General features: G+C 34.4%; 3 protein-coding genes across 3 annotated transcripts; 2 read left to right on the forward strand and 1 right to left on the reverse strand.

Moving 5' to 3' along the window:
* Positions 1-555: 555 nt before the first annotated feature.
* INS49_002084 (uncharacterized protein) lies at positions 556-2,916 on the forward strand (the record flags this gene model as incomplete). Its single annotated transcript, XM_043162899.1, has 4 exons — positions 556-830; positions 900-1,298; positions 1,439-1,638; positions 1,724-2,916. 4 exons carry the CDS (start codon positions 556-558, stop codon positions 2,914-2,916), a joined length of 2,067 nt encoding a protein of 688 aa, XP_043031405.1.
* Positions 2,917-3,707: 791 nt separating this feature from the next.
* Positions 3,708-4,057, reverse strand: INS49_002085 (uncharacterized protein; the record flags this gene model as incomplete). Its single annotated transcript, XM_043162900.1, has 2 exons — positions 3,708-3,913; positions 3,979-4,057. The coding sequence occupies 2 exons, from the start codon at positions 4,055-4,057 to the stop codon at positions 3,708-3,710; spliced, it is 285 nt and encodes a 94-aa protein (XP_043031406.1).
* A 795-nt stretch (positions 4,058-4,852) lies between these two features.
* Positions 4,853-5,737, forward strand: INS49_002086 (uncharacterized protein; the record flags this gene model as incomplete). The annotated part of the gene is made up of 1 exon (XM_043162901.1): positions 4,853-5,737. The coding sequence occupies one exon, from the start codon at positions 4,853-4,855 to the stop codon at positions 5,735-5,737; it is 885 nt and encodes a 294-aa protein (XP_043031407.1).
* Positions 5,738-14,627: the final 8,890 nt, after the last annotated feature.

Below are 14,627 nucleotides of genomic sequence, written 5' to 3' on the forward strand. Positions count from 1 at the left end.
GTTGCTCCGGGCTCACAGCCTGGCAGTGCTGTGGACCGAGGGGTGCGCAGATACGGTCGTTGGCTATCTAGGTACTTAGGTAGGTAGGTAGTCTAGGTGCTACGCCGTCTGGCCTACCGTTGTGCTACCACCAGGCAGGGGCAGATCAGGTTAGGTAGTCTAGGTACCTACCTACCTAGGTAGGTAGGTGGGTAGGCACGTTGGTAACCCCAAAGTCGCTGCACTTTTGACTCTCCCACCCTTGGCTCCCGACTCCCGTGCCCCGTCCCCCGTTGGACTTTCCTTTCCAAACACCCAGACACCTTGGACGGCACACGGCACAAGGCACCTCCACCCCATCGCCTCTTTCTCGTGCCCACCCACCTGTCCTTCTCCCATACCAGTGCTAGTCCATGACCGACTCGGTCGATGCTGGCGATGCGCCAATGCATTTGATATAGTGTCCATCGTGCCCACACCTCGACTGACCACAGCTAGACCAGACCAGTCCGGGGTCACGGTTCACGCGCGACTCGACTGCTCTCGCCCACGCCCACGCCCCCATCCCTCGCCGCCATGGAAAGGAAGAGGAGGGTGCCGGCGCGTGCTGCTGCGCGCGTCGAGCAGGCCGCAAAGAAGAGCAGAACCTCGACGCCTCCCGACCTCCTTCCCGCCACCCCTTCGAGCGCGCTCAACACCACTCCTGCGCCCGACCCTGTCGACGAGCCTCAGAAGCCCCCGCCTCCCCCGTTGCCCACCTCCATCCACCCAGGAAAACCTCTGCCTACCATCGAGGGCGCTGCGCAATCTGCAACTCCACCCCAGAAAGACTACCAGTCCATACAAGAGAGGTACCGTGTCGCAGCCCGCCCCCCTTCACCCTGCCTGCCTCGACTAATGCCTGACTTTGCCTCTCACAGCGGCGTCTTGGCCGAGTCACTCTCCCGGTCGCGCCAGAGATGGATTGGCGATGGGCTCTTCGAGAAGTACTGGACGAAACCAACAAAGAAGAAGGGCGTCGTGCTGGAAGATGCCAAAAACCCCCCAAAGGATACCATGACCAAGATCGGCCAGGTCACAATCTCTCTCGAACCGCACTACTTCGAGGCGACCGTCTATGCTGTCAAAGACCCCAACAAACCTGCGCCTCAGCCCGCCTTTCGCCCAATCCTGCAGTATGGCCCCCCCAATGGTGCCATGCCTCCACCTCCTACACCCTTGTCCAAGCCTGCGACGCCCTCAGCTACACCCGCGCCCGCGCCCGATCGGACACAGAATGCCTCAAATCCGGTGCCATCCGCTCCCACACCCTCAGCCATGTCCTCTGTAGCCCCTCAGGCCGGAAACCTCTTGCAGCCGCAGACATCAGCACCGCCTGCTGCACAGCAGCCATCTTTGACTCCTCAAGGCGCTCATGTCCCGGCGACGGCGAAACCGAACATGTCCCCTCGCGCCACAGGCCCTTCAACCTCCCCTCACGAAGCATTTCCAGCACCGGCCGCGACGCCTTCGAACCCTCTAGCACCCCTGGCCCCGCAGATGCCTCAGCCAGCACCATCATCATTATCACCAGCGCCATCGAGCTCGGCTGCAGCCCCAAGTACCAGCACGTTTCCGCCACAACATGGCCGAGTCTCCGTCCCTACGCCAATGGCCGGTGTATCTACTCCACCGCAAGGAAGCTCGCGCCACCTGCCTCCTCAAAACCCTCCAAATCGACCTCCCGGCCCTCCTGTCGGGGCAGATCCCATTATCGTCACGCTGGCTGAGAAAGCGAACGAGGACCCGCAATTACGCGATTTGATGAAGCGAGTGGCCAACGGCAACGCTCCAAAGGACGAGCTCGCCCGATTCCAAGCAATAATTGACCAGATCACTGCGGAGAGCAAGCGCAAAGGGGCATTGAAGGGCCCGTCAGCGGACCGACTTCTGGTCGATGGCAGGAGCATGCGCTACTTTGCTGATGAAGTTGATGCCATCATTGCCATAGTGCTCAGGTCGAACCCAAAACAGACGTCTGCTGACCTCGCGCCACCCTCGGGCAGTGATCCTCTGGTTGTCGCGCTGGTGAAGAACGCGCTCGACGACCCCAAGACTCTGGAGCGGGTGCGGCGCATAGCCAAGAATAACCCCGAGTTCTCAGATGCCACTGACCTGAAGGAGACTCTGGACCGTCTGAAGGACCAGCTCGGGCAACAGAAGCCTCAGTCGGCGGGTGCATCTGCCAGGCCCAACGGGACACCGGGCGCCCAATCACCTGGCGTGCAGCAAGCGCCGCCGCCACCGCCACCGCAGCAAGCCCTCCGCTCCAAAGGCCCGCCTCCGGTGGTGAAGCCTGATGTTTCAGCACTTGTTTTCGAGTTCTCGGGCGGAAATGGCGACAGATACTTGTTCCCCAGGTTCAGTATCGCGGAGCAAGTTCAGACACCGAGTGGAACACAGGTCATCGCGTCCTTCCTTATTGTCAGAAAAGGGAGTACATCTGAGTACGGTGGCGACCCGAAGCTCGATTACTACCAACCTGTGACCATCAGGATGTCCTCGACCCAACCCAGGACTCTGGAATATTTCTCGAGGGTTGTGGCCCCGGCGGAAGAGGTCAAGCGCTACATGGAGGATGTGATGGACAATATGACGCGCGCGGAGTACGTATTATTGGCAATGCGCCTACCGAAACCCGAGAGGGAGGCAAAGGAGGACGGGCACGGATCCGAGAAGGAAAACAAAGCCGACGAATCGGGCAACGCGACCCCCGACATTGAAGACCCGGAATTATGGAAGAAGGGTCTTACGTGGAAGAAGGACAAGACGATAAAGCAGCTGTCTGCGAAGCCCCACGCGCTGAAGCATGGTGGCAAGAGGACTGTCAACGAGGACGAACAGTACCAGAATTTCATTGCGAGCGTGAGCCGCAAAGCGACCGAAGAACATGAATAAGGGCACAATGGGTCCGGGTTGGCCCTGGGCCACAACACTGAGGTCTCGTGTGTCTTGGAGAACCCCGGCTGTTCTGAAATAATCGAGCCAGACCGACCGGAAGCATCAACCCGCATACTTGCCCCTGAATTGAAAGCTCGGGCCCGATAGGTCCATACACTGCTGGTGGTTGCTCGTCCATGCGATAGTGGTGGATAATTCACACTTAGCGGAGACATGCGGATGGGGAGAGGTACACCCGCTGGCTAGAGCTCACGGCGCTGCGGGTGTGCAGGGCCATGAGGGTAACTGGGGTCATTGGGTCAAGGAAACTGCGGAGTTTAATGGGTTATCATCAAAAGGCGTCACCACGCTTCTGTGGATATAACTGTGCAGATGTCTCTTGTAAGACGCTGGAACTGAGTTTGGGCCATTGATCGCTAAACCTGGTGGGTGCACCACGTCGGCCATCTGTAAAGTTGGACGAGTTTGGTTCTACTGTCCGCAAGAGCAATGCCTTGACTCCCTCCGTGATACCTTCGCCGAGCTGCCTTGGTGAGTAGCGAGTGGGGGCAAGAGGCAACGACGCCGGCCTACAATACAACACTTGGGCACACGCTGACTCGACCACCAGCAAGCACCCGCGTACTCGACTGAGCTCACACGTCACGTCGACGCCCACGGCCTGCCTCCTAACGGCCCTTACTGAGTTCACCTCTCAGCAACCTCGGCGACAGCTATTCCAAGGTTGTTGTACCAGGCCACACTTGCCCCAGTCGCGGATGGCTGAAGAGTCACTTCAAGAGAGCACCTTACTTCATCTTAGACGAGGTACTTCCGATTGGGGTGCCGAATGCGGTCAACGTGACAGCCCGTATAGCTAGCACGTCGGCGTCTTCGGCCTCCAGCTGCCTAGGGTCCTTCGCAAGCGCCTCAACGCACCCGTGCACCGTCGGTATCGCGGCGTTGAGGACTTGGGCCGCGTGCTCCTTCATCTCCTGGGGCTGCTTTCCAGCCACTGCGGTTCTTGGTCAGTACAAGACACCAGAGGCCGATGTTTGTCGACGGCGGCTATCAACGTACTGGTTGTCTTTGCATCGGAAGCAATCAGGCTCTGTGCGGCGGCGGTGGCGGACTTCTGGATCTGTTCGACGGTGGCCATTGTGTGCGTAGAGTCGGCGGCCTGTTCAAGGAAAGCAGTCGGCTGTAGAGATAGACACGTCTTCGGATAGGTGTCGAGTTGGAGGCTCAGTCAAGGCTAGGCTGTGCCAGTTGTAGAATTAGAGAAATGCAAAGTCTTCCAAGGACTGGTCAGAAACACCGTCACAGGACTGACGTGTGATACTTGTAGGATGCGAAAAGTGGTGCAGTTGATATCATACAGTAGCTGCACTTTGCACAGACGACGAGGGGTTGCTTGGATACTGTATGCTCACACGTTGAAGATTGTGGGTTTTGCGGACCGTCTGCCAACTTGCCAACCTCTCGGACAGCAAGCCTTACTCATTTACTTCTCGCGCACCACGGTAGGCCGAAGGTGACGGTGCGCTATGGGGACCGTTTCATATCTGATCGGGTTGCTCCTTGAATGGGTCGAGCCGGAAGTGAAGCCTACTAACGGACACCAACACCATCATCCTTTGACAAGCAACACGGGGAAGACCGCTTCGTCGCAAACAGTGGTCAAAAGCAAGGACTTGACACATGCACACCGATATGGTTATACCTATCTCCCTGGGCAACCCATGTTCCTGTCCTTCTGCTGAGATGTGTGTCGTTGTAGGCCTCTGGATTCCTGGGCGGTCCAATCCAGCCAGACCCCGCTGAGTAAGTAAAACCGCCAAACTTGACTCCCCTACGACCACCCAGGCCAGCTTCATAATCCCGAGACCCCATGTCCTCAAACATACCCAGTCAACAGCCCAAGCCGCTGGACACTACACGCTGCAGTCTCGCAATGGAGAACCGAAGGTTTGACTGTTTCTTTGAGCTGCCGGGTGAGCTGAGAGAACAGATCCTCGCCCACCTGGTGGTCAGGCCCGACGGTATTCACCTAGGCGAACGCCACTGTTTCCCCGACAGAGATACGGAGCCGAGTGAGGGTGACGACAGTTCTGATAATGGTGACGACGACGAGTATGAAGGCGACGACAGCGACAACGAGCGTCGGGTCGGCTGGCCAGTCAACTACTTCCTTGTCAGCCAGACGTTCTACAGGGAGGCGTCGAGCTTGTTCTTTGGGGGGAACACGTTCTATCTGTACGCTGGCGTACGCAGGTCCACGCTGTTTGACGCGCTGAGCACGCAGGGCGTCTTGGTACCACAGCAACAGTCGTTGCGCCGGAAGGACTCAGCCGGCCGTGCGAGCACGGCGCACTACCTCCACTCCCGCAGGCGCGTGAGGAACCTGGTCCTCTACCTACAACGCCTCGGTGGCCCGCTGGGTGATTTTGTCGCGCCCTGCCTGCAGGACATGATCCTGAGCGGCGACCTCAGGCACCTGGATATCAGGGTGTTCCACTTGGAGCAGCAGGGCGCAGTCAAGCGAGGGGCACTATGGACGTCGGCGCCAGCGACCATACTCCTCAGACTGCTCCGCGACCCTGATCTAGAGGTGGCACGGCTGAGGGTGTATTTGCCAGTGAAACCCCCGGGTCGCTTGAAGGCTATGGGTGACTGGTGTCCGCTTCGCAGCGAGCAAGAAGCCGGTGGCCATGGTCGGGGCACAAGACAGTGGGCGAGTCTTGATGTCGAGGAGCTCACCAGGAGGTATGGAGGAGGCGAGACCAGCATTCGTCGGGCCGTCGAAGAGAGGTCATTGTTGAGATGGGCGGGGGCGTGAAAACGACCGAAGCTGGTATGGTACGGGCCACGAACGGCACGCCTTTCATGGTTTGCATCGCTGCTGCTTCAGGCTTGCTATTGCGGATTGTGCCATCTGAATCTATGGTCTGCGTCGCTGGGGCCTTGCCTACGCGAGAGAAATGTCCCAGGAGCAGCAGATATCACTGCTCTGCATATCTGAGGAAGCCAAAATTGCAACAAGGAAGAGCACCTCTGTCTGCAATGACGGCTTTTGCTATCTTTTTCTTTGGGGAACATTGCACTTACAGGTAGACTCATCAAACACCATACGCAGTATATATCTGGCAATATAGTACCTCATGTTGCGGTGAGGTTCATCCGGATACTTCCGCACCGCAAGGATGGCGAACCAGGCGTCGAAGCAGCGACGTTGCCTCTGTGTCTACATCCAGATAGTAAAAAGGGTGCCACGTATGCACTCAAGTAGAGTTGCTGCAATCTGATGTATCAAGTAAGACTAAAGTGTACAAATTCTCACAGTCCTGTAGCAGAGATGGTTTGAGTATCAGTGCTATATCTCGAGGGGTCTGCCTCGCAGCAGCGGTGGCCAAATCCAGAACGGGCACAGGCGACTGGCATGTCGATCTCCGCATATTGAGATGAGAACAAAGCGCTGCTGCTGAACTGGCCAAGGATACAGTCGTGATCATGCGTTTGATACAGTGGTAGGCGTTGACCGGTTTTCGCTCTTACAACTGGGAACCAAACTACCCAGCAATGAAAACCATCCGCCTGTCAAATTCGTGGTGTCATTCCACCAGAAGGCTTCCAGGGGTGTTCGATCCTTTGCAAGGCTCCTTCAGACTCAGCCAAAGACAGGAAAGTCCACATCTAACCCATTTCGGTATCAGAGTCCTCCCGATGTACATATAGATCCCTGACGAAGTGAAAGATTTGAGTAGCTATTCCAGGCGGAGGAGCGCCGCGAGCCAGTTGGAAGATATCCAGTTGCCTGTGAACAAATTCAGTCGTGATATCTGAAAGCTACATTTGTACGATTGCAGGACCTACCTGATATTACTATAGATGAGCATACCTCCTTCATTCAGTCTGGAATTATCCGATAACGCGCCTCGATCTATCACGTGTAGCCGTCCATGTTCCTTGCCAGCGGAGTCACCCGTCATGACATTTAGGAAAAGATATTGGATCAGTGGCCCAGTAGGACACGTCCCTCATTTACCAAGAAATAGTCTGAAAGGCATAATGCATACATACATGTGCCTTGTAGTGATGAGTTATGAATCATGCACTTCCGACTCATGGCCTCTCTTCGTTTGATTCACCACATTTGACCAGCACAGGCATCTCAGAACACAGATCCAACTACACAACGACACATCTAGGAAATTTATCGGCCGTTGTCCCTTGCTTCATAACCGAATTCTCTGCTAGTAGAAGTTCTTCAAACTACACGTTTCCCAGCCCTCTCACTTGTCAGATAACGAGCTATTTCAGCTTTCAATAATTGTTCAACGTGACAAGGTATAAGAAAAGTGCTTCCATGTATGAAATTACTTTCTTCAACCAAATTTTGACAGGGCAGGGCCAATGTTGTGCTACATATTTCTGATCTTCCTTGCACTCGCTATTCAATTCAAATGGACTTGCAGACACACCTACCAGGGGGAGGTTTTTTTTAAATTAATATCGCATTAATATATCAAATGGAATAATAATATAATAATAATATGCAACTAAGGTTTTAACGTGCTTTTTTATATATATCTTATATAACTTATATATTATTAATAAATAATTATTTTTAATATATTATAATATAATATTAACTTTTAATATAAAGGGTAAAAAAAAAACTCTTTTTTTTATTTTTAACTTAATTATTTATTTATTTTCTATTAACTTAATTATTTATAATAAAAGGATTTATAAAATTATAAAAATAATTAAAAATAGAACTAAGTTTAAAGTTTATATTAATTAAGTTAATATATATTAATTAATAATAAATTAATTATATTTAAATTAATTATATAAAAAGAAAAAGGGTTATAATTATAAGTTGCAAAACCTTTCTTTAATTATAAATTATTTAAAAATAATTATATATTATTATATATAATTTTTACTTATTAATATTTTAATGTTAATTACTTATAATACTTATTATATTTAATATTATTATGCTTTTATAATATATTTATAATTATATTAATAATTTCTAATTAAATAATTAATATATATCTTTAAAAAAATATATAAAAAAAGTTAAATTAAATTTAAAGTTATTAAGTTAAAAGTATTAATTAATTAAATTAATTAAAGTTAAATATTTATTTAATTATATTAAGTATTCATAAAAAATAAATATATAAAAAAACTTAAGTTATTATTAAAGGGTTAAACGTTAATTATTTTATTATAATACGTAATTAATAATTATAAGTTTTTTTAATATAAATATATATTAAAATAATTTAATTATATTAATTTATAAAGCATAAACTATTATAATTATTATATAAATATTTTATTTATAATATATTTTATAAATTTATATTTTTATTATTTATAATGTTTAAATTAAATAAAGATTAAATTAAATTCTTAAATTAATAATATTATTATTTAAATTTTTAATTTATAATATATCTTAATTTAATTTAATTTTTATAATTAAATAAAAATTAATTAATTATAAAAATAAATAAATAAAATAAGTTATAAAGGTTAATAAATAAAGTATTTAAATAAAAAAGAAAAGTTAAATATAATGGATTATTAAGAAATTATTTAATATTAATTAAGTTAATTAATAAAAATATATATAAAATTAATATATAAATATTAAATTATAAAATTTAATTAAAAATGTTTATTAAATATAAGCTAATAACTTAAATATTTATAAAGAAAATAACTTATATTATTATTTTTAAAAATAAAATTCTTAATATATAAATATTATTATTAAAATTTTAAATATAAAATATTATTTTTAAAAAAAAATTTAATTAAAAATTAATTAATTATATTATTTTATAAAATAATTTATAAATAATTAATAAAAAAAATTAAATTTTTATTATTTAATATATTTTTATTAATAATTATAAAAACTTAATTAACTTATTATATTTTCTTTTTATTTAAATAAATAATTACTTTTAATTAATATAACTTTATATTTTAATTATAATTTTATTTATATTTATAAATTATTTAAAAGTTTTATTTAATATATTTTTTATAAAAATATTTATTAAGTTATAATTATTAATAATTTATTAAATCTTAAAAATCTTATATTTTTATATAATTATTAAAATATTATTAAGCTAATTATAAGGTATTTTTCTTTAATTATATTAAGCCTAATTAAGTATTTATATAAAAAATAAAAAATTATATAAATTATAAAAAAATATTATAATTTAAGCTTTACTTATTATAATTAATTAATAAGCTTTAGCTTTATAAAATTAAGCTTTAATATAAATATAAATAAAAAGCAAACTTTTTTCTTTATACTTTAAATATAAACCATATTTAAATACTTTATAATAAATAATTTAAAGCTAGCTTATAATATATATTTAAAGTTTTCTTATATTATAAACTTATAATATAATTATATAAAACTTAATATAATAAAATTTAAAAAAAATTAATAATAATTTATTAAGCTTTATTTTATTTTAAAAAACTTTTATCTTAAAAATATTTAATAACTTAATTAATAAAAATAAGGATTAAGTTTATTATAAATAAAGAAATAATTAATATTAAAAAAGCTTAATTCTTTTATATATTTAATTAAGTAAAAACTTTTTATAATTAAATTTTACTTTACATTAATTTTATAAAAATATTTAAGAAATAATTAAAAAGCTTTTTAAAGAAAGTTTGCTTTATGTTTAAAGATCTTTTTAAGTAAAGATATATTAAGCTTAGCTTAATTATATTATAATAATATTATAAAAAAAATAATAAAATTTTTTATTTAATTTAATTAATTAATTTATATAATAAAAATTAAAAGTTAACGAAATAAATATAAAATATTATTAATATTTAATAATTTAATCTTTATAATAAAAGCTTAGCTTAATTATAAAAAATAATTAAATACTTTTAAGGCTTTTTACTTTATTTTATAATAATATAAAGGTGTTTTTAATATTATAATAAGGAAGAATAATATTTAATTTTAAAATAATAAAGTAATAAATATTAATATTATAACGGTTTTAATAAGTAAAATTAAGTATTTTATATATAATTAATTTAATTATTATAAGTATAATTATTTTAATTATTATAAAAAAATAAAGATATAGCTTTTATTAATTAAGGTTAATAAAAAAAGAAGTTTATTTAAGGGGGTATAAATTTTTTTATAAAATAAAGCTTAAAATATTATTAATTTAATATTAATTTAAGCTTAAAATAAGTTAATTATGTATTAATTAATTTAATATTATAAAATACTTAAAATTTAAAAATCCTTTATTAATAAAATAAATTATTTATAATTAAGCATTAATTAATTATAAATTATATAATAAATTTATAATTTTATAATTTTAAATAAAAAAGTTTATATAAAAAATTTGAATTAAAAAATTATAAAAATATTATTAATTTAATTATTAATTTATATTTAAATAATTATTTCTTATAATTTAATATATTAATTAAAATAAATTAATTATAAAAAATAAATTAAGCCTTTAATATATTTAAAAAATATTAAGATATAATTAAATAATTAAATAAAAAGCAATTTTTAATTTATAATTAAATTATAATATTTTTTTATTTTTATTATATAATTATTTTTTAAGGCTTATTATAAAAATTTAAAAAAAAGATATATTATAATTTAAGCTTTATTTATTATAATTAATTAATAAACTTTAACCTTATAAAAATAAGCTTTAATATAAATATAAATAGAAAATAAACTTTTTTCTTTATACTTTAAATATAAACTTTATTTAAGCACTTTATAATAAATAATTTAAGGCTAGCTTATAATAAAAAAATAATATTAATATTAAAATAAGTAATAATTTAATATAAAGTAATTATTAAAATAATATTTATATTATGGGAATAATGGGTGTTATTTATATAAAAGACTGTTTAAAACTAAGCAGCTTTGGCCCGTTAAGATGCCCAGCAAGCAACAGCCTTAGCGCTATATATAAAATAGCTAACATAATTAAGCCTTTTGCCTTCCTCCCTTTTATAATTAATAATAATTAACCATTATATTAACTAAACGTTATATTATAATATGTAACTTAGCTAATATTAATTAATAATTATAAGAATAATTATAAATTAATAAAGCTTAAAAAGATAACCTTTTAATTATATTAATTAATATTATTAACGTTGTAAATCTATATAGCGCAATTTATAATAATAATAATATTTAATATATAAAGAGGTAATTATTATAGCAAGAAACTATAGCAAACTCCCTTACCCTTAATATATATACATTTATTATACTTTAAATAACCTTAATAATAACTTTTAAATTTAATAGTTATAATTAAAAGAATTAAATTAATATTTATTTTTATTAATAATATATTTATTTATATTTTATTATATAAATAAATATAAATAAAGGAATTAATTTACTTTTTAATAACTAAGTTATAAAAGTAACTCTTAATTTCTTTATTTTTTTCTTTATACTACTTATTTCCCCTTTTTATTACTTTCTTTCTTAAATTAAATATATCCTTATTATTACTTTATTAAAATAATAAGAAATAATTATAATATAATAAATATAGCAAGCAATATTATTAATTAAAATAGTTTATTAATATTAATTATAATAAATTATACTTTTATACTTAAAAACATTATTAAAATACTTAATCCCTTAATATAAATAAATTCCTTAGGATTCCTTAATAATAAATAATACTTAAATATTGTTATGAGCTCGGCCTTAAAGGGGCTGCAGGCTGGCTAGCGCCTTCTCCTATAAGCTGCAAAGCAGCAACCTTTTAACTAAGCCAAAAAGTATGTAATAATCTAAGCTTCCTTAAATTACCTAGCCATATTATATAAGGCTTGGGCTTTTAGCTTAAGCCTATTATATAGCCCCTTCCTCCAGGGCTCCCTCCTTATATAGTAATATAACTACCCCTAAGGCTTACCCGCGATATTGCCTTTTAAGCTAAGAATCTTCTTCACAAAAGGGGTGCCCGTATTTACGGCAGATATAACTTAAACCCTTAACCCTAAAGCTTAAATTATTTATTATGGGCTTAGCCCCAAAGGGGCTATAGGCTAACTAGCGCCTTTTCCTATAAACTGCAAAGCAGCAACCTTTTAACTAGGCCAAAAGGTACGTAATAATCCAAGCTCCCTTGGATTACCTAGCCACACTATATAAGGCTTGGGCTTCCAGCCCAAGCCCATTATAAATATTTATATTTAAAGTTAAATTTAAGCTATAATATATATATTAAATAATAAGGTATATAAAGTATTTATTAAGGACTTTTATAGCTAAATTAAGCTAATATTTAAGTAAATTAATAAAAACTTGCTATGTATTATTAAGAAAACTTTTTAAGTTAAAAGCATTTATACCTAAAAAGTAAATACTTTAAGGGGATTTATATATATTCTTAAAGTATTAAATTATCTTAAATAATTAATAAATTAAAAGCAAAAATATTATATTATATTTAAAATTAATTAAATTTAAAATTATAATTTAAATATTTATATTATCTTTAACTTTAATTATATCTTAATAAAAGTTAAAAAATTACTTAATAATAATAATTTTCTTAATTTTAAATTACCTAAATTGCTTAGCTTACTTAATAATAATAATAAAGATAATAATAGCTCTTTAAAACTTCTTAATTTATTAAGAAAAAGTAATAATCTTCCTTTAATTAATAACTTTTATATAATATATAATTATTATACCCTTTTACCTTTAATAAAAATAAAAAACTTCCTACTTAACTTAAATATAATAGCTAACTTAAATAAATATTATTATAAGAATAAGATATTTATTAAAAAACTATATAATATTTTTAATGATAAATTTTTTTTTATAAGGCTTATAATAACTTATAAATATAGCTTTAATAATTTAAGGCAGCTTTTTTATATATGCTTAAAGAATTAATAAAGATATATTATATTTAAGCTATTAATTAAAAAGACTTATTTACTTAAATATATAAAAAACTTAAAAATTACTTTAATATAAATAATAATTACTATAACTATTTTATAAATTAAAATATTTTAACTTTCTTTACTTTTTAATAAAGAAACTTAAATAAAAGTTATATAAATATTCTTTAAATACTTATTAATAAAATATAGCTTTATTATAAAGCATTTAAATATATTACTTAAGGGGATAACTTTTTATAAAATATAATTTTATAAGCAATATAAGGCATTTTTAAATTTTATTATATTATCTTAATAGCATTAATAAATATTAAATAATTTTACTTTATCTTATAATAATATATTAAGGCATTAAAGGCTTAAAACCTTATATTATAATATATAATTATAAGAAATAATTAATAAATTTATAAATAAAATTATATTAATAATTATAATAACTAAAATAATAATAATTTAATTATTATAAATATTAAAAAGTAATATTATCTTAATAAATAATATAATAATAATAATTAATGCTTAAGATACTTTTAACTTCCTTTTAAGGGCAATAGCTTTTAATTAAACTTTTATTTAAGCTAGCCTTATTAATTTAAAGGCAATAATTATAATAAAGAACTTTATAAAGATGATTATAATAATAAATATTAGCTTAATAAAGATAATAATAATAATATATAATATAAAAAAGAAAAGTATTTTATATATTATAAAAAGGAATATTAATTAATAAATTATTTATTTAAAGATTAATAATATATTAAAGTTATATATATTTATATATATAAGGATATTAAATAATAAGTTAATAATAATAAATTTAATACATTCCTTATTAACTTTAAAGATTTTAACTTTAAAGCTATTAATATTATAATAATTTTAATTATTAATAATAATAATAAGGGGTATATTTATTATACCTTTTTAATAAATTAAGTTTTTTTTTATAGCTTCTTTAATAGTATAAATAGCTTTAATATTTATATTAACTTTAAAAATTATTTAATAATAAAAATATTTATTATTTAAAATTAATATTCTTATTAATAATATTAAGATATTATGCTAAATATAAATATAGCAATATTTTTAATAATTAAGTATAAGCAATTTTAAGCTTTGCAATATTAAATATCTTTTATATATTTAAATATTTTATAAGTTAATAAAGCAAAGGTTTAATTTAACTTAAGCTTATTTATTAAGTTACTTAATATAATATAAGTTAATACTTTAATAAAGCTATTAATATTTTATATTATAAATAAGCTTATTCCCTTTCTTTTTTATATTTAAAATATAAATAAAAACTCTTTCTTTTTTTAAAATATTATTAATAAAGTAGTTTAATAAAAAGATAAATGCTTAAAAACAACCTTTTTAATTACTTAAAAATAAAGATACCTATGGATTTTTCTTAATATAAAAAGTAATAATATATTAATAATATTCTTAATAAAAATAAAGCTTTAATAACTTTATTATAAGTTTAAATACTTTTTAATTAACTATCTTTTATGCGTTTTTATTAATATTAATTATAATAATATTAATTCTTTTATTTTAAAAGTAATTTTTAAGTTTTATTATTATTATTAACTTTATTTTATAGCATTATAATATTTTAAGTTTAACCTTTAAAATAATATTAACTTTAATTATAAGATTATTATAAATATTATATATTTACTTAATTTATTTAT

Source organism: Diaporthe citri, assembly GCF_014595645.1.
Source record: "Diaporthe citri strain NFHF-8-4 chromosome Unknown scaffold_1, whole genome shotgun sequence".
Classification (NCBI taxonomy): Eukaryota; Fungi; Ascomycota; class Sordariomycetes; order Diaporthales; family Diaporthaceae; genus Diaporthe; species Diaporthe citri.